This window comes from Nerophis lumbriciformis, linkage group LG22 (genome assembly GCF_033978685.3).
Source record: "Nerophis lumbriciformis linkage group LG22, RoL_Nlum_v2.1, whole genome shotgun sequence".
Classification (NCBI taxonomy): domain Eukaryota; kingdom Metazoa; phylum Chordata; class Actinopteri; order Syngnathiformes; family Syngnathidae; genus Nerophis; species Nerophis lumbriciformis.
Genome location: NC_084569.2, coordinates 28,575,004 through 28,594,303, shown reverse-complemented (window position 1 = coordinate 28,594,303; position 19,300 = coordinate 28,575,004). Strand labels below are relative to the sequence as shown.

Below are 19,300 nucleotides of genomic sequence, written 5' to 3'. Positions count from 1 at the left end.
TGTATAACATTACTTGTACCAAGGCTAAATTGGGGTCTTAAGTAAAATTTTATTTGGGAAACTCCTGAGTTACAATTTTGTGTAAACTATTTCCATTTATATAAAAACATTGTTATACTTTTTTAACCAAACTTCAATTTAATTTTTGAGTTGAGTTTGTGTTAATTTGGAACATGCATGCATACAACATGATACATCACAATTTCCAGTTTCTCTATTGAACATGTTCGAAAAGGAGCAGGAAGAAAAGTGTATTTAATCATACCCCTTTTACATAGCAGTTGCTAAAACTTTTGTTCACTTCCTGTTCTCAATTTATTCACAATACACTCCATAACTAATAACATTAAAAACAAATAAATGAATAATAATTAGTGAAGTAAGTTATATGGTGAAATAAAGAAGATTATCTAGAAAATGAATGGATGGATGAAATAAATTCAGAATGTTTATCATGGTTCTTCTTCTTTGTACTTTGTAAACACTAAGTTTGAAGAGTTTCTTGAAGTGGATCATATTAGTACATAGTTTGATTTCTTTAGTTAATCCATTCCATAATGTAATTCCACATACTGATATACTGAGGGTCCTAAGTGTTGTACGTACGTACAAATGTTTTGAATTACATTTTCTCTGTGATCACAAATCAGTGGTCATACAGCTTCAAACTTATCAAAAACACCGGTAGCAAAAGCAGAGCCTTTTTCTTTGTGTTCTCTCCCATTGACAGTAAGTGATGTTTGATTCATGTTTTGTACTAAAACACATTAACGCGAAAGAATGTTACGTTTTTTGGGGCAAAATAACAAATTTAACATCATTTACAAACCCCGTTTCCATATGAGTTGGGAAATTGTGTTAGATGTAAATATAAAAACGGAATACAATGATTTGCAAATAATTTTCAACCCATATTCAGTAACCCATCATTTTTTTTTTTTTTGCAAATAATTAACTTTAGAATTTGATGCCAGCAACACGTGACAAAGAAGTTGGGAAAGGTGGCAATAAATACTGATAAAGTTGAGGAATGCTCATCAAACACTTATTTGGAACATCCCACAGGTGTGCAGGCTCATTGGGAACAGGTGGGTGCCATGATTGGGTATAAAAACAGCTTCCCAAGGAAGGATGGGGCGAAGTACACCCCTTTGTCCACAACTGCGTGAGCAAATAGTCAAACAGTTTAAGAACAACGTTTCTCAAAGTGCAATTGCAAGAAATTTAGGGATTTCAACATCTACGGTCCATAATATCATCAAAAGGTTCAGAGAATCTGGAGAAATCACTCCACGTAAGCGGCATGGCCGGAAACCAACATTGAATGACCGTGACTTTCGATCCCTCAGACGGCACTGTATCAAAAGCCGACATCAATCTCTAAAGGATATCACCACATGGGCTCAGGAACACTTCAGAAAACCACTGTCACTAAATACAGTTGGTCGCTACATCTGTAAGTGCAAGTTAAAGCTCTACTATGCAAAGCGAAAGCCATTTATCAACAACATCCAGAAACGCCGCCGGCTTCTCTGGGCCCGAGATCATCTAAGATGGACTGATGCAAAGTGGAAAAGTGTTCTGTGGTCTGACGAGTCCACATTTCAAATTGTTTTTGGAAATATTCGACATCGTGTCATTGGGGAAGCAAACCATCCAGACTGTTATCGACGCAAAGTTCAAAAGCCAGCATCTGTGATGGTATGGGGGTGCATTAGTGCCCAAGGCATGGGTAACTTACACATCTGTGAAGGCACCAATAATGCTGAAAGGTACATACAGGTTTTGGAACAACATATGCTGCCATTTAAGCGCCGTCTTTTTCATGGACGCCCCTGCTTATTTCAGCAAGACAATGCCAAGCCACACGTGTTACAACAGCGTGGCTTCGTAAAAAAAGAGTGTGAGTACTTTCCTGGCCCGCCTGCAGTCCAGACCTGTCTCCCATCGAAAATGTGTGGCGCATTATGAAGCGTAAAATACGACAGCGGAGACCCCGGACTGTTGAATGACTGAAGCTCTACATAAAACCAGAATGGGAAAGAATTCCACTTTCAAAGCTTCAACAATTAGTTTCCTCAGTTCCCAATCGTTTATTGAGTGTTAAAAGAAAAAGTGATTTAACACAGTGGTGAACAGGCCCTTTCCCAACTACTTTGGCACGTGTTGCAGCCATGAAAAAAAATAAAGTTTATGAGTTTGAACATCAAATATGTTGTCTTTGTAGTGCATTCAATTGAATATGGGTTGAAAAGGATTTGCAAATCATTGTATTCCGTTTATATTTACATCTAACACAATTTCCTAACTCATATGGAAACGGGGTTTAAATGATAATGATAAATGGGTTGTACTTGTATAGCGCTTTTCTACCTTCAAGGTACTCAAAGCGCTTTGACACTACTTCCACATTTACCCATTCACACACACATTCACACACTGATGGAGGGAGCTGCCATGCAAGGCGCTAACCAGCACCCATCAGGAGCAAGGGTGAAGTGTCTTGCTCAGGACACAACGGACATGACGAGGTTGGTACTAGGTGGGGATTGAACCAGGGACCTTCGGGTTGCGCACGGCCACTCTCCCACTGCGCCCTACAAAATGTTTCCAAATTTCCTGACCCAAGTCCGACTCTTGAGCCCACTACTTCCACTTTACAAGACCGGACAGTGAGACTATCCCCAAGGAAATGTGCCATTATATTCTTATCGTTGACAGAACATGAGGGGACTAGGAATGCTTTTGCGGTAAAATATATGAAGCGCTGTGTCATTCGTTATTTTAAATTTTACACACTTTTTTGCGTAAAATGGATTATAGAGCCCTTGCACACAGCGGCGTTAAATGTAACATTTGTTTTTGCACCATATCATCTTAGAGATGTGTCTTTCACAGTCAGGCTCTTTGCAGAAATGGAAGCCAGCTCTTAAGATTTGAACAAGCCGCATTTTATTTGTTCAGTTTTTCCGTTAAATGCTAATCTTCGTAAAAAATTTGCAATAACTGTTTCCTGGACGCTGCATTTCTAAAAATAGGTTTGTTGTGTAATATTTTGTTGCTATTGTGTCGTTTCACTGTAAATAGTTGGAATTAGAAATGTCCCGATCCCGATCATTTGCATTTTTGTAACTGAGGTTCCGAGCCCAGTCGATCTTTACCACAACTGTGTACCACTTGGGGCTTCAACGACTCATTAACTAAATTGATTAAACTACAAAAAAGTACCTATTTGTATTACGTTAAATCAATGATTTTTTTAATGAGTAAATTAAGTGCAAGACTGCTCCAATAGAGCGGTGGCACTTATTGGTGATGCAGCGGCGGGGACATTAGAGAGCAGAATAAAGACCGTTAACTCGAAGAAATACAACAAGAAAGTGGACGAGAGAAGCTGTGAACGATTAAGCGATCATTTATTTTTATTATTCTTATTACAAAATCATTTTTGGGTTGTTTTTGTTATTGTTTGTCTGGATACAGGAAGACTTTTAGGGCAAAACCCAAATGATTGAAATGGGAACCAATATAAATGTTTGCTTTTGTTTAGTTAGTGCACCAGACAGTTTTATTTTGTTAAAAACAAAATTGTGTGATGCGTGCAATACCACAAATATGTCCCCTAATGGCAATTTCTAAATATAATAAAAAGTTAGTTAATAAAAAATTACTTTAGTTGTTCGCTATAAAACATTTTCAGTTCTACTGTCACAGGGACTCAAAATCTGATTAAATGCCAAAAATGTTGATCCAAACCTTAGTTGGAACTTTTTTTTTTTTTTTATATAGACCCCTAACCCTATATTTTTAAATGTGTTAAAACACAATCAGAATGGACTGTTTTGGTTGAGATATGTGTTGTTTTTACTTGTAGTAATCTGTTTCATTTTTAACTTAAAAATAAAACCGTAAAAAATTTAACAATAATTCCATTTTCTATGCGTTTTGTAACAAATTCAAGAAAATAAATCTTAAAGAGCCACTTGGGAGAAGCAAAAGACCCTAAAAAAAAAAAGGAGCCTTGTTTTTGAGATGTTGAGATGTATCAAGAGTGAACCGAGTGTGGAAATGTGAGGTGCGTAGATGCTGTCGATACTTCGGCGACAAAAAGAGGTGATGCTGTGTAACGGTTTAAATAAAAGTGCAATATATTACTCAGACTGATGTGCACAATAAAAGACACAATTTGTGTGCAATTACACTAATGGATATGAAAGCTAAGTGGTGCAAAAAACAAAATTAAAGCAATGGCTGCTTTGGGAAAATTTAAAAGATATTGCTAATGGGTCTCTGCAAATAGACCACGGTGACCGCAGGTTAGGGCTGGGCGATATGGACAAAAAAGTATATCTTGATATATTTTTACTTAAACTCGATATTCGACATATATCTCGATATATTTTTAGGTGAAAATATACATAAAGATATTCATTTTTGAGCGATATTCACTGAAATTGAGGTGAATGACAACTGTACTGTAATCAGTCAGTGTATATATATATATATATATATATATATATATATGACTTTTGTTCGGTTTGTACAAACCCCGTTTCCATATGAGTTGGGAAATTGTGTTAGATGTAAATATAAATGGAATACAATGATTTGCAAATCCTTTTCAATCCATATTCAATTGAATGCACTACAAAGACAAGATATTTGATGTTCAAACTCATAAACTTTATTTTTTTTTTGCAAATAATAATTAACTTAGAATTTCATGGCTGCAACACGTGCCAAAGTAGTTGGGAAAGGGCATGTTCACCACTGTGTTACATCACCTTTTCTTTTAACAACATTCAATAAACGATTGGGAACTGAGGAAACTAATTGTTGAAGCTTCGAAAGTGGAATTCTTTCCCATTCTTGTTTTATGTAGAGCTTCAGTCGTTCAACAGTCCATTGTCTCCGCTGTCGTATTTTACGCTTAATAATACGCCACACGTTTTCGATGGGAGACAGGTCTGGACTGCAGGCGGGCCAGGAAAGTACCTTCACTCTTTTTTTACGAAGCCGTGCTGAATGTGGCTTGGCATCGTCTTGCTGAAATAAGCAGGGGCGTCCATGAAAAAGACGGCGCTTAGATGGCAGCATATGTTGTTCCAAAACCTGTATGTACCTTTCAGCATTAATGGTGCCTTCACAGATGTGTAAGTTACCCATGCCTTGGGCCCTAATGCACCCCCATACCATCACAGATGCTGGCTTTTGAACTTTGTGTTGATAACAGTCTGGATGGTTCGCTTCCTCCTTGGTCTGGATGACACGATGTCGAATATTTCCAAAAACTATTTGAAATGTGGACTCGTCCGACCACAGAACACTTATCCACTTTGCATGAGTCCATCTTAGATGATCTCGGGCCCAGAGAAGCCGGCGGTGTCTCTGGATGTTGTTGATAAATGGCTTTCGCTTTGCATAGTAGAGCTTTAACTTGCACTTACAGATGTAGCGACCAACTGTATTTAGTGACAGTGGTTTTCTGAAGTGTTTCTGAGCACATGTGGTGATATCCTTTAGAGATTGATGTCGGTTTTTGATACAGTGCCGTCTGAGGGATCGAAGGTCACGGTCATTCAATGTTAGTTTCTGGCCATGCCGCTTACGTGGAGTGATTTCTCCAGATTCTCTGAACCTTTTGATGATATTATGGACCGTAGATGTTGAAATCCCTAAATTTCTTGCAATTGCACTTTGAGAAACGTTGTTCTTAAACTGTTTGACTATTTGCTCACGCAGTTGTGGACAAAGGGGTGTACCTCGCCCCATCCTTTCTTGTGAAAGACTGAGCATTTTTTGGGAAGCTGTTTTTATACCCAATCATGGCACCCACCTGTTCCCAATTAGCCTGCACACCTGTGGGATGTTCCAAATAAGTATTTGATGAGCATTCCTCAACTTTATCAGTATGTATTGCCAACTTTCCCAACTTCGTTGTCACGTGTTGCTGGCATCAAATTCTAAAGTTAATGATTATTTTCAAAAAAAAAAATGTTTATCAGTTTGAACATCAAATATGTTGTCTTTGTAGCATATTCAACTGAATATGGGTTGAAAATGATTTGCAAATCATTGTATTCCGTTTATATTTACATCTAACAATTTGCCAACTCGTATGGAAACGGGGTTTGTACTTCATGAAGTTTTGCACTTGGTTCTTTTGTGTGTGTTTTTTTGTTTGTTTTCATTATATTTGGATGCATTTGTTTGGTTTGCATACTTGTGAATCTGGGCTATCCATTAAGTAAGACTACTTATTGTGTTGAAGGGGGCAGGAAATATAACATTTTCTTCATCCCGTTCCTTCTCAAGCATAGGTGTGTAAATATGTTTTTAGTTGCTAAAGTTTAATTCTCTATTGATCAAAAATGCACATCGATGAAGGAGATAAATAAAAAAATGAATGAAATGAAATGAATGAATGAATAAAATAGAAGCATTATTTCTACATAAAATAAATAACATAGCTGTGCAAATAATACAAAATGTTCCAAGTCCTTGTTCACAGTGGTATAGCACTTGTGTGCCAAGTTCCTGTCAGGCATATTGGTTCTGAATATGAAGTTGCACATTTCAAATGCAGTATTAAAAGACACTACCTAATCCACTTTTTATGTTTGATATAATGAAAACTGTCCTTATTGTTGAATTTTTGATACCAAGAATATAGTTTTATTTCAACTTTCTCAGGGACTATTAATTTTGAATTACACACACACACACACACACTAACACACACACACACACACACACACACACACACACACACGTGTGTGTGTGTGTGTTTTCATCTCAAACATGTAATGGCAAAATGAACATTGATTACTATATTGCATGCAATGAATGCAATTAACTGTATTGCATTCTTAAAATTTAAAACTGTTGTCATTATTAGGTGGTTTGTCTTTTTATATTGTTTATGTATTGTTGGCAGGTTGAAAACAGCTCAGCGGATTTGCGTGGCGACACCACCATTTAAACGGCACTGTATAATAATCATCAAAAACGCACGAGAGACAAGAACTTTGTTTATGCGGTCACAGCACATACGGCTGTGAGAGCACCTGTTTTTATTAGCTCACACAAATTGGCACAATCAACCACGGACACATTTCAGCTGTGCGTGTCAGCCTTCAATAATGAAAACAGGCGTTTAGGAAATAAAAGACAATTAGGCCAAACAATAATTAAGGGCACATCACATGTATAATTAAACAAAAATATGATTTATTCAATTACTCGACTAATCGATCGGTATATTCGATAGAATACTCGATTACTAAAATCCGATAGCTGCAGCTATAAAGTCAACACACATGGTCATACATAACACACCCTGCTCACTGAACTTTGTGGATGTTATAAAAAAAACAATGTCTAATCATGTCTGTCTATCTGTGTTGGCCCTGTGATGAGGTGGCGACTTGTCCAGGGTGTACCCCGCCTACCGCCCGAATTCAGCTGAGATAGGCTCCAGCGACCCCCCGCGACCCCAAAAGGGACAAGCGGTAGAAAATGGATGGATGGATCAATTTAAAGCCACGACAATGCATGATGGGAAAAATTCTAAACACTATTCATGTTTGCCACACAAATCCCTCCTTTTCCCCGCCGCATGCGCTAACTTGAACCATTGTAGAATAGAGAACGTGTGTGCACTCCAGCAAGAAGAAGCACCTCTAAATCAGTGAAATTCTGCTTTGCCGTCTTGATCATTATCTTTGTGTGTTCTGAGTACCAGTGGGAAATCTAAAGCTCATGGCTAATTCAACTATGATTTGCATATTCAAATTGGGGCATGGCAAGGACGTGGCCAGCCACACCAACATGTGTGCGCAATTCCACATTGATTGGGATGTAAAAAAGAAATGTGCTCGGATTAATGCATGCACACACTTTAATACATCTGAAACGGGTTGTTTGTAGAACGTTGTCTAGATTTGAGCATATACAATTGTTTTTGTCGGAAATCACAAGTAATACATGAGGCCCCTGCTCTCTTACAGGGGAACTTCACTTTTTGGGGAATTTTGCCTATCGCTCACAATGAGAGACACGACGACGGATTGATTTTTATATTTTAATGCATTCTAAATATTAAATAAACGTAAATAAAAGTCAGCTTACAGAGGAGCCAATGGGAGCTCCACTACTCAACCCATTTAATCCGATAACCATTCAAAAAGCGCCAACAATACTCCATTTACATTTGGTGACTTGAATATTAACCAAGTATTAGTGATATTGTTATTATAAAGGCCAACGCAGATAAACTAATTATAGCGGCGCCGTTATCACTTCCTGTGTGCCAATGTTTACATCCTCGAGTGGTCTGCAGCTTCCTCGCTTCCCTGCTCCCTGTAAATTTACTGTAGATCATAAATCATGGCTCTCACCCGAAAAGTAGGTGGCTGAAGATATAATCCGACAAGTTGAGACACTTTGACCACCATTTAGGATCTGGAACTGTGGAGGACGACACAAAAAGTGCTTGTTTCCCACCCCATCCCGTTAGTTTGCAAGGATTATGAGTCATTCTTCATCTAAAATGGAAATTTATGAACATCCTAGCAGTCCGCATCCTCGTGACAGCAGACCTTGTACAGAAAGTGATGTTTTATTATTTATGCAGTGAGTAGGGATGATACTCGAAACCGGTTTTCCCAGTTGTTCGATAAGAAAAGAACCGAGTCCTCGGACTCGAATCCCTTTTTGAAAACCGGTACCCGTTTTCGAGACCACTATAGTAAAGAAAAAGAGTTGGTTCTTTATTCGAATCCCTGGGAACGAATCCCGTCCCGACCAGAAATGCCCCGTGAGACATCACAAGAAATGACGTCACGTAGCTCAGTCATTAGACGCAGATAGGGAAAGCAGGAAAAAAATGGACCGGGAAAAAGCGCTCCAAAGTGTAATAAAGTTCAAAACAAAAGGTATAATCCAATGAATAACTTTACTGAGAGATTTGAGCAGGGTACAAACACATAACGAACACTTTTGCGACCAACCGGAAACATAGCAACCAGGCTAGCAACGCACCTCCTTTACGGCAGCTGTCGCAACGTTCTTCAAGCAACCGCAGCACATACATATATATACAACATATATCTCCCTTTTTTAACTTTTGTTTTTCTTTCCTTGTAAACAAAACAAAATCACACTGTATATGTGTTGTCTGTCTAATTATAAATAATGCAGACGAGGCGTGTTGGCTGAGTTCTTGACGTTTACTTTCACAGCGTGCTCATAATCTCATTCTTAGCTGCCGAGTGGCGACATGCAACAACACTTTTCGGGTCTACCGCGCATGCTCATCACTCCTGTTGCATGCTGGGTAGTGTAGTTGTTATATTCCTTAGCTCATAACATCACATCTTTCCCACTATAAAGAAATAATGTTAACTCAATAAAGTGTATTTCTTTTTTTAGCTTTAACTTTTCATTTTTGTAACCACATTTGCAAACAACTTTTCTCTTCATAGAATTTTCTTTCAATAAAGAAATAAAGTGCACAAATGTCAAAGCATCATAACAAACAGTTATGTCAAATAGCAGCAGAAGTGCACTTTTTGGAGAGCTGTATTATTTTCAGTTTTGTGCCCAAGGGACTGATTTTATTTAACACTATATTATTATTTATACACCTATAGTGATCACAGAGACAGGTTGTTTATGTGTTACTGTATGTATTTGTTTTTTTTAAAAAATCCCACTTAATATACTTTGGGTAACAACAGACAATATTTATTTATTTTATTTTTTTAAGGGGGTAACAGTCAATATTTATTTATTTATTAGATTTTATTTTTTTATTATATAATAAAAGTGAGTTTTTGTTAAACCAAATATTGTGTGTTTTTTCCATATACAACAACCTATCTGGACTCGATAAGAGAATCGATAAGGAATTGGTTCGATAAGAGGATTCGATAATAGGCTCGAACTCGATAATTTCTTATCAAACATCATCCCTAGCAGTGAGCAGATATCAGTGAAGAAAAAAAAAAACATTTTTTTATTAATGCGCTGCATATGCTTAAAATTATCAAAATATGTAAATATTAAATGTTATCATAAATGTGTCAGTTATTATATTACATATATACTTACGTCATGTATGTAAAACCCTAATAGAGGCATTTGGATGTTTTTTAGGGGCTCTATAGGCAGAATTGAACGGCTCCCTTAGGCTCCATTGTAAGCGGACTTTTGATCAAATATATTTATTATTTAGAATGCATTAATTATTGCGAACGATAGGCAATATTCCAAAAAAAAGTGCAGTTCCTCTTTAAAAGAGCTGAATTTGTTCTTTGTAAATATCATGACATAAACGGAAGTTCAAAATGATCTGTCTTTACATGTGAAAAAGAAAACAGTTTGTGGTTGCCAGATGTTAGTCTGGGGGACTTTTCTCTGAAAACAGGTGCCAGGTGCAGCTAAACAAGCAGAGCAGAAAAACCACATCCCTGTAAGCCATCTCTACAGAAACTCACTATTACAGCATGTAGAGAAACAGAATACTTTGTTTTCTTTTGATTTGATTTCAGTCCAATTGTGGCAAAATTATAAGGTGGAAACAAGGCATTTATTTAGTTTAAATTGTTTTTTTCATTACATTTATTTTTTTCAAAGAATGATTATCATGGCATGTTCTTGGGAATATCGGGCATGTAAATCCTCTACGCGTTGTAGAAATTCCTAAAAACTCCATAAGTGGTATTCTGCTGTTGGCTTGTTATGAATGCTCCCCTCAATAACTTTTAAATATGTGACACAAATAAAAAACTCACTCGAGTGGGGTGCCAGCTTGCCCGCAGAATTGGCCTTGACTGTCTGTGGGATAGATCACCTTCCTGGGGTCCCCCTGTGTCCAAGCTGGGAAACAAATTTAAGATAGATTATTGAGGATATAAAACACTTTTTTTTTTACATTTAAACAAAAACACTGTTTCCTCACCAAGTATTCCTACTCCAATATAGGCCACAATGGCAACAACGAAGAGGATGCAGCACGCGATGTCCGTGCAGCTCCTGGAGACAAACATTTGGAGGGTTCCAGCCCCAACAATAAATATCACCTCCAATTTCAGACCAGAATCAATCCCATCAACTCTCACCTCTTGTGGGTCGGGCCCTTAAAAGAGGGGTCATACTTCCTGGGCTCGCCTGTACACAGAGAAAGGTGTATTCAATCTCAAACTTTAAGCATTTGCAAACCTTACAAAATCAAATGTTCCAAGTAGAACTCACTAACATACATTAGTACAGTAAAATGTAGACATTTGGCATCTTTAGTTCAAGAGTTATCCTTAGGACAAGTCTTGTATTGCCTTACTCACATTTTCTTTGGATTATAAGCACAATACTGTAATTTTAAGGAAAAATTGTAATGTTTGTGTTTACAAACCTTACAAAAGCACATGTTCCAAGTAGAACTTCCATTAGTACAATAAAAGTTAGACATTTGGCATCTTTAGTTCAAGAGTTATCCTTAAGACAAGTCTTGTATTACCTTACTCACATTTTCTTTGTATTATAAACACAATACTGTAATTTTAAGGAAAAATTGTAATGTTTGTGTTTACAAACCTTACAAAAGCACATGTTCCAAGTAGAACTTCCATTCGTACAATAAAAGTTAGACATTTGGCATATTTAGTTCAAGAGTTATCCTTAAGACAAGTCTTGTAATGCCTTACTCACATTTTCTTTGGATTATAAGCACAATACTGTAATTTTAAGGAAAAATTGTAATGTTTGTGTTTACAAGCCTTACAAAAGCACATGTTCCAAGTAGAACTTCCATTCGTACAATAAAAGTTAGACATTTGGCATCTTTAGTTCAAGAGTTATCCTTAAGACAAGTCTTGTATTGCCTTACTCACATTTTCTTTGGATTATAAATAAGCACAATACTGCAATTTTAAGGAAAAATTGTAATGTTTGTGTTTACAAACCTTACAAAAGCACATGTTCCAAGTAGAACTTCCATTAGTACAGTAAAAGTTAGACATTTGGCATCTTTAGTTCAAGAGTTATCCTTAAGCAAAGTCCTGTATTGCCTTACTGGCATTTTCTTTGGATTCTAAGAACAATACTGTAATTTTAAGGAAAAAATTAAATGTTTGTGTTTACAAACCTTACAAAAGCACATGTTCCAAGTAGAACTTACTAACATAAAATTTAGACATTTAGCATCTTTAGTTCAAGAGTGATCCTTATTACAAGTACGTTATTGCCTTATTCACATTTTCTTTGGATTCTAAGCACAATACTGTCATTTTGAGGAAAAAAATAAAAGTTTGTGTATACAAACCTTACAAAAGCACATGTTCCAAGTAGAACTTACAAACATACATCAGTACAGTAAAATTTAGACATTTGCATCTTTAGTTCAAGAGTTATCCTTATGACAAGTACTATATTGCCTTATTCACAATTTCTTTGGATTCTAAGCACAATAAAGTTAAAGTTCCAACGATCGTCACATACACGCTGGGTGTGGTGAAATTGGTCCTCTGCATTTGACTCATCCCCATATTCACCCCCTGGTAGGTGAGGGGAGCAGTGAGCAGCAGCGTGTGCCGCGCTTGGGAAACATTTGGTGATTATATAGTCATTTTGAGGAAAAACGAAATGTTTGTGTTTACAAACCTTACAAAAGCACATGTTCCAAGTAGAACTCACTTACTTACTCACTTACTTACTCGTACAGTAAAATTTAGAAATTTGGCATCTTTACTTCAAGAGTCACCCTTAAGACAAATCCATTTTCTTTGGATTCTACAAACCTCATATGGAAACCCCGTTTCCATATGAGTTGGGAAATTGTGTTAGATGTAAATATAAACGGAATACAATGATTTGCAAATCATTTTCAACCCATATTCAGTTGAATATGCTACAAAGACACGATATTCGATGTTCAAACTGATCAACTTTTTTTTGCAAATAATCATTAACTTTAGAATTTGATGCCAGCAACACGTGACAAAGAAGTTGGGAAAGGTGGCAATAAATACTGATAAAGTTGAGGAATGCTCATCAAACACTTATTTGGAAATATCCCACAGGTGAACAGGCAAATTGGGAACAGGTGGGTGCCATGATTGGGTATAAAAGTAGATTCCATGAAATGCTCAGTCATTCACAAATGCGTGAGCAAATTGTTGAACAGTTTAAGGAAAACCTTTCAACGAGCTTTGGCAAGGAATTTAGGGATTTCACCATCTACGGTCCGTAATATCATCAAAGGGTTCAGAGAATCTGGAGAAATCACTGCATGTAAGCAGCTAAGCCCGTGACCTTCCATCCCTCAGGCTGTACTGCATCAAACAAGCGACATCAGTGTGTAAAGGATATCACCACATGGGCTCAGGAACACTTTAGAAACCCACTGTCAGTAACTACAGTTGGTCGCTACATCTGTAAGTGCAAGTTAAAACTCTCCTATGCAAGGCGAAAACCGTTTATCAACAACACCCAGAAACACTGTCGGCTTCGCTGGGCCTGAGCTCATCTAAGATGGACTGATACAAAGTGGGAAAGTGTTCTGTGGTCTGACGAGTCCACATTTCAAATTGTTTTTGGAAACTGTGGACGTCGTGTCCTCCGGACCAAAGAGGAAAAGAACCATCCGGATTGTTATAGGCGCAAAGTTGAAAAGCCAGCATCTGTGATGGTATGGGGGTGTATTAGTGCCCAAGACATGGGTAACTTACACATCTGTGAAGGTGCCATTAATGCTGAAAGGTACATACAGGTTTTGTAGCAACATATGTTGCCATCCAAGCAACGTTACCATGGACGCCCCTGCTTATTTCAGCAAGACAATGCCAAGCCACGTGTTACATCAACGTGGCTTCATAGTAAAAGAGTGCAGGTACTAGACTGGCCTGCCTGTAGTCCAGACCTGTCCCCCATTGAAAATGTGTGGCACATTATGAAGCCTAAAATACCACAACGGAGACCCCCGGACTGTTGAACAACTTAAGCTGTACATCAAGCAAGAATGGGAAAGAATTCCACCTGAGAAGCTTAAAAAATGTGTCTCCTCAGTTCCCAAACGTTTACTGAGTGTTGTTAAAAGGAAATGCCATGTAACACAGTGGTGAACATGACCTTTCCCAACTACTTTGGCATGTGTTGCAGCCATGAAATTCTAAGTTAATGATTATTTGCAAAAAAAAATAAAGTTTATGAATTTGAACATCAAATATCTTGTCTTTGTAGTGCATTCAATTGAATATGGGTTGAAAATGATTTGCAAATCATTGTATTCTGTTTATATTTACATCTAACACAATTTCCCACCTCATGGAAACGGGGTTTGTCAGCACAATACTGTCATTTTGAGGAAAAAGTTAAATGTTTGTGTTTACAAACCTTACAAAAGCACATGTTCCAAGTAGAACTCACTAACTTACATTAGTACAGTATGTAACGCCCTCACATGTGCTTTTCATTCGGTCACATTATAGAGTTGCTCCTTGATTACATGAAGCAGCGTGCAGGGTTCTTCAAAAGGAAACTATATTGGGGTCTATAGTAGCAGCGTGCTGCCATTTTCCTGCCATTCTCCCTGCAGGCAGACACGCCTGACAACCCAACAAATTCCTCCCTGGTGACGAAGTACAACGCAAGCAAAACCATGACAAAGAACGAGATGCATGTGAGCGACACAGCCACTAGAGGGAACGCAATTGTTTACTGGGTTACAGTTCCCATGAGAATGGTGCCACTACGCCAGTTATGATGAAAACAAGGTAAGTGAAAGTATAAAAAACCAGGAAGTTGTCACCTGCACCCAAAAAAAAAAAAAAAAAAGCGTATTGCTGCATGGCAATCACGGTTTCAGGCGATGGTCTAGAGCAGTGGTTCTCAACCTTTTTTCAGTGATGTACCCCTGTGAAATTTTTTTTTAATTCAAGTACCCCCTAATCAGAGCAAAGCATTTTTGGTTGAAAAAAAAGAGATAAAGAAGTAAAATACAGCACTATGTCATCAGTTTCTGATTTATTAAATTGTATAAGAGTGCAAAATATTGATCATTTGTAGTGGTCTTTCTTGAACTATTTGGAAAAAAAGATAGATTTGTATTTATATTAATAAATGATTTTTGAATTGTTGCTATTTTTAGAATATTAAAAAAAAATCTCACGTACCCCTTGGCATACCTTCAAGTACCCCCAGGGGTACGCGTACCCCCATTTGAGAACCACTGGTCTAGAGTCCCATTAGGCTACTGTTTATTTACCGGCATCAGTGCAGATTTGGGCGTATTTTGAAAGGTTTAAAAGCAATCATATAAGTGATCACGAACAAAAATATTTAAAATGGGTTGGAGTTTATTTATACACTTAGGGAAAATAATTTTTTTAAAGATTTAAACCATTCATCACCAAGACGATACTGCTCGCTACAACCTCACTTCACAGTAATTGAGGCACATCATGTCTTTACATCTGAGGGGTCCACAAATTAAGCATTAATCAGTGAAAGACAACGTTGGACCTACTCGTGCATCGCTGAGTAATGAATTTGATTGACATGTCAATCAAATGCTGTTATCGTGACGCTAATGAGAAAAAGGACAAGTTTGTTTGCAGTTGATTTCCTGCTACAGATACAAACCCCGTTTCCATATGAGTTGGGAAATTGTGTTAGATGTAAATATAAACGGAATACAATGATTTGTAAATAATTTTCAACCCATATTCAGTTGAATATGCTACAAAGACAACATATTTGATGTTAAAACTGATAAACATTTTTTTTTTTGCAAATAATCATTAACTTTAGAATTTGATGCCAGCAACACGTGACAAAGAAGTTGGGAAAGGTGGCAATAAATACTGATAACGTTGAGGAATGCTCATCAAACACTTATTTGGAACATCCCACAGGTGAACAGGCAAATTGGGAACAGGTGGGTGCCATGATTGGGTATAAAAGTAGATTCCATGAAATGCTCAGTCATTCACAAACAAGGATGGGGCGAGGGTCACCACTTTGTCAACAAATGCGTGAGCAAATGGTTGAACAGCTTAAGAAAAACCTTTCTCAACCAGCTATTGCAAGGAATTTAGGGATTTCACCATCTACTATATATATATCTACTATGTAATATCATCAAAGGGTTCAGAGAATCTGGAGAAATCACTGCATGTAACAAGCAGCTAAGCCCGTGACCTTCGATCCCTCAGGCTGTACTGCATCAACAAGCGACATCAGTGTGTAAAGGATATCCCCACATGGGCTCAGGAACACTTCAGAAACCCACTGTCAGTAGCGACAGTTGGTTGCTACATCTGTAAGTGCAAGTTAAAACTTGAAAACCGTTTATCAACAACACCCAGAAACGCAGTCGGCTTCGCTGGGCCTGAGCTCATCTAAGATGGACTAATACAAAGTGGAAAAGTGTTCTGTGGTCTGACGAGTCCACATTTCAAATTGTTTTTGGAAACTGTGGGCGTCGTGTCCTCCGGACCAAAGAGGAAAAGAACCATCCGGATTGTTATAGGTGCAAAGTTTAAAAGCCAGCATCTGTGATGGTATGGGGGTGTATTAGTGCCCAAAAAATGGGTAACTTACACATCTGTGAAGGCGCCATTAATAATGAAAGGTACATACAGGTTTTGGAGCAACATATGTTGCCATCCAAGCAACGTTACCATGGACGCCCCTGCTTATTTCAGCAAGACAATGCCAAGCCACGTGTTACAACAGCGTGGCTTCATAGTAAAAGAGTGCGGGTACTAGACTGGCCTGCCTGTAGTCCAGACCTGTTTCCCATTGAAAATGTGTGGCGCATTATGAAGCCTAAAATACCACAACGGAGACTGTTGAACAACTTAAGCTGTACATCAAGCAAGAATGGGAAAGAATTCCACCTGAAAAGCTTAAAAAATGTGTCTCCTCAGTTCCCAAACGTTTACCGAGTGTTGTTAAAAGGAAAGGCCATGTAACACAGTGGTGAACATGCCCTTTCCCAACTACTTTGGCACGTGTTGCAGCCATGAAATTCTAAGTTAATTATTATTTGCAAAAAAAAATAAAGTTTATGAGTTTGAACATCAAATATATTGTCTTTGTAGTGCATTCAACTGAATATGGGTTGAAAAGGATTTGCAAATCATTGTATTTTGTTTATATTTACATCTAACACAATTTCCCAACTCATATGGAAACGGGGTTTGTATTAGTCTCATCTACAATTCATGTCTGCAGTTGTTTTTATAGTGTGAAGTTCATATGTTGTCTCATTTAGCTGTAGATGTCCCTGATGTTCAGCAATGTTTGCTAGCAATATCAATATTCAGCATTTAATGTTGAGCCTACAAGAGATTAGTAAATCTACTTTATTATTACTAATAAGGATATTTTCTTGATGCTAATAAATATCACCAAAGACGCTATAATGTGGTCATCCGTGTCGAATAAAGCACTTGACTTTCCTGCACAACATATAGGCTTTTAGTTTGTTATGAAACTCGACAATGGATCAAAAATCACAATATTTATTACTAGGACTTAACATGATGTTAGTTTATTTGCACAAGCAGGTCTTTGTCGTTATATTTAGGCAACCACAAAGAACACAAACTAATGCCATCTCTTGTTCTTTCTTTACGTTTAATTCAGCTCTCAAACACTACTAATATAGTAAGGAATAAAGTCGATTGCATCACAGAAAGTTTCTCAAAAAAATCAAATGTTCAAAACATTTTACAAAGTGATCTCTGCAGACACAAGCATGGTCCGATTGTATTCCACAAGATGACGAAAGTGAAATGGTTCCCTGACTTTTATTACCTTTATGAACCACTTCTTTCAGGACTCTATGAAAGCTCTTTCCTATCTGTTTGAACGACTGGAACACCCAAGAACAGAACAGCAATACATCATTTTCTGCTAAAATTCTACACTCACTCTCACTTGTTTTAATGTTACGCTCAAGCTGCTTGACCATCGTGGGAATTAAGCCGCCAAGAAGAAAAACGGATGTCATAGGCAGCAATTGTTCTTGTTGGTCAGATTGTCCACACACTGACAGTTAATTCAATCCCAAATTTAACTGTAAAGATAACTTTAACATGGAGCAAACTGCTCACCGTTTTTTTGGGATCGCATTTGACATCGCATGTGTTTACATCGCATGGGGAGTCTAACTAGCACAGGAAGTTGTGAAGTCTATTTGTAGAAAGAAGGCATGAGAAAATAACCGGTATCGGATTCTTTTCTCCAGTTAGAAAACAGTACTTCATGTATGGCGTAAGAAGAAATTGAGTCAGTCTAGACGTAAAAGCCAAGAGTATTCTATGGCATCTTTGCACATTAATTATGAACGCTTTCAGGGAGGATAATGCTGGAGCAAGCATACTAAAGTGGCTCTTAGAGAGATCAAAGCTTCCGGTTAGAAACATTGTGGTCGTTTCGGTCCGTCAGACAAAGACTTTGCCAGGCCTGACAAACCCGAGTCAAATTTATTCTATGATTTTGTAAAGCATTACCTCCATTTTTGCAATGGTTGTGTGCCATTTGTTCAAGCAAAATAAAACAGCTGATAAGGTGGATTAAGGTGGATCACACCTGCATAATCAGCAGCACAGGCCCAAACTTTAACCCTGCAAAGCTGAAAAGGACTGGTCCACTTTCACTCCAAACACATTTCACCTAAAAAGCAGTACAGAGATTTCGTCTGGAGGCAAAACAAAATTCGTTACCATTTTTTCCGTAATACTGGCCTCCTTCCTCTGCCATCTTGAAATTCCTTTATGTGGTTATTGTTGGAGTGTGCTGAGAAACTTCTTGTCTTTTCCTTCACAAGACACGCTATCTGGCACTCTCTTACCGCCGGAATCGAAAGCCGAGGAGAGAAAAGTATCGTGTGGGAAGAAACCGGTCTAACCTGTCCTTTGGGCGCCTGGCCCCGGCTAACGACGCTCCACCTCCACCTTGTTTATCCTGAAACCAATATCTCTTCCCAATCTGTGTTCCACCTGTGTATCTCCCACTAAGTCTCCTCCCACTTGCAAAAAGAAAAAGGGCAGCTCTCCTCCCTTTTTGGCTTCTTGTTGTTGTTGTCTCCAGAGAAGAGGGGAGGGGAGTAAGCGGGACTGTGTGAAAAGAATGGGTGAAATTGTATAAAAAGAAGAAAAAAAAAGAAAGTCATGTTGATGTGATCTGAAACATGTGTTCTCGGAATCTGGCATTCATTTCCATTCATTACACTAAAATGAATCATTTGCAACACTGCAGTACCTGCAATAAAATTACAATGTAACAACTAGGG

The 19,300-nt window shown here is 37.8% G+C and overlaps 1 protein-coding gene across 5 annotated transcripts in view; it reads right to left on the bottom strand.

Annotated features, from left to right (window-relative positions):
• The window catches only part of LOC133615217 (choline transporter-like protein 2), a 96,028-nt gene that overhangs the window by 47,914 nt on the left and 28,814 nt on the right, over window positions 1-19,300 (bottom strand). For 2 of the 5 annotated variants that reach the window (XM_061973623.1, XM_061973624.2), the window contains exons 2-4: window positions 11,124-11,172; window positions 10,964-11,037; window positions 10,797-10,881 (exon numbers count right to left, since the gene is read on the bottom strand). In XM_061973623.1, the coding sequence (XP_061829607.1) occupies window positions 10,797-10,881; window positions 10,964-11,037; window positions 11,124-11,172 (208 nt within the window). Of the gene's footprint in view, window positions 1-10,796; window positions 10,882-10,963; window positions 11,038-11,123; window positions 11,173-18,731; window positions 19,015-19,300 lie in introns of those variants that run through there. The other 3 variants (XM_061973622.1, XM_061973625.1, XM_072915708.1) reach the window with 3 other exon arrangements.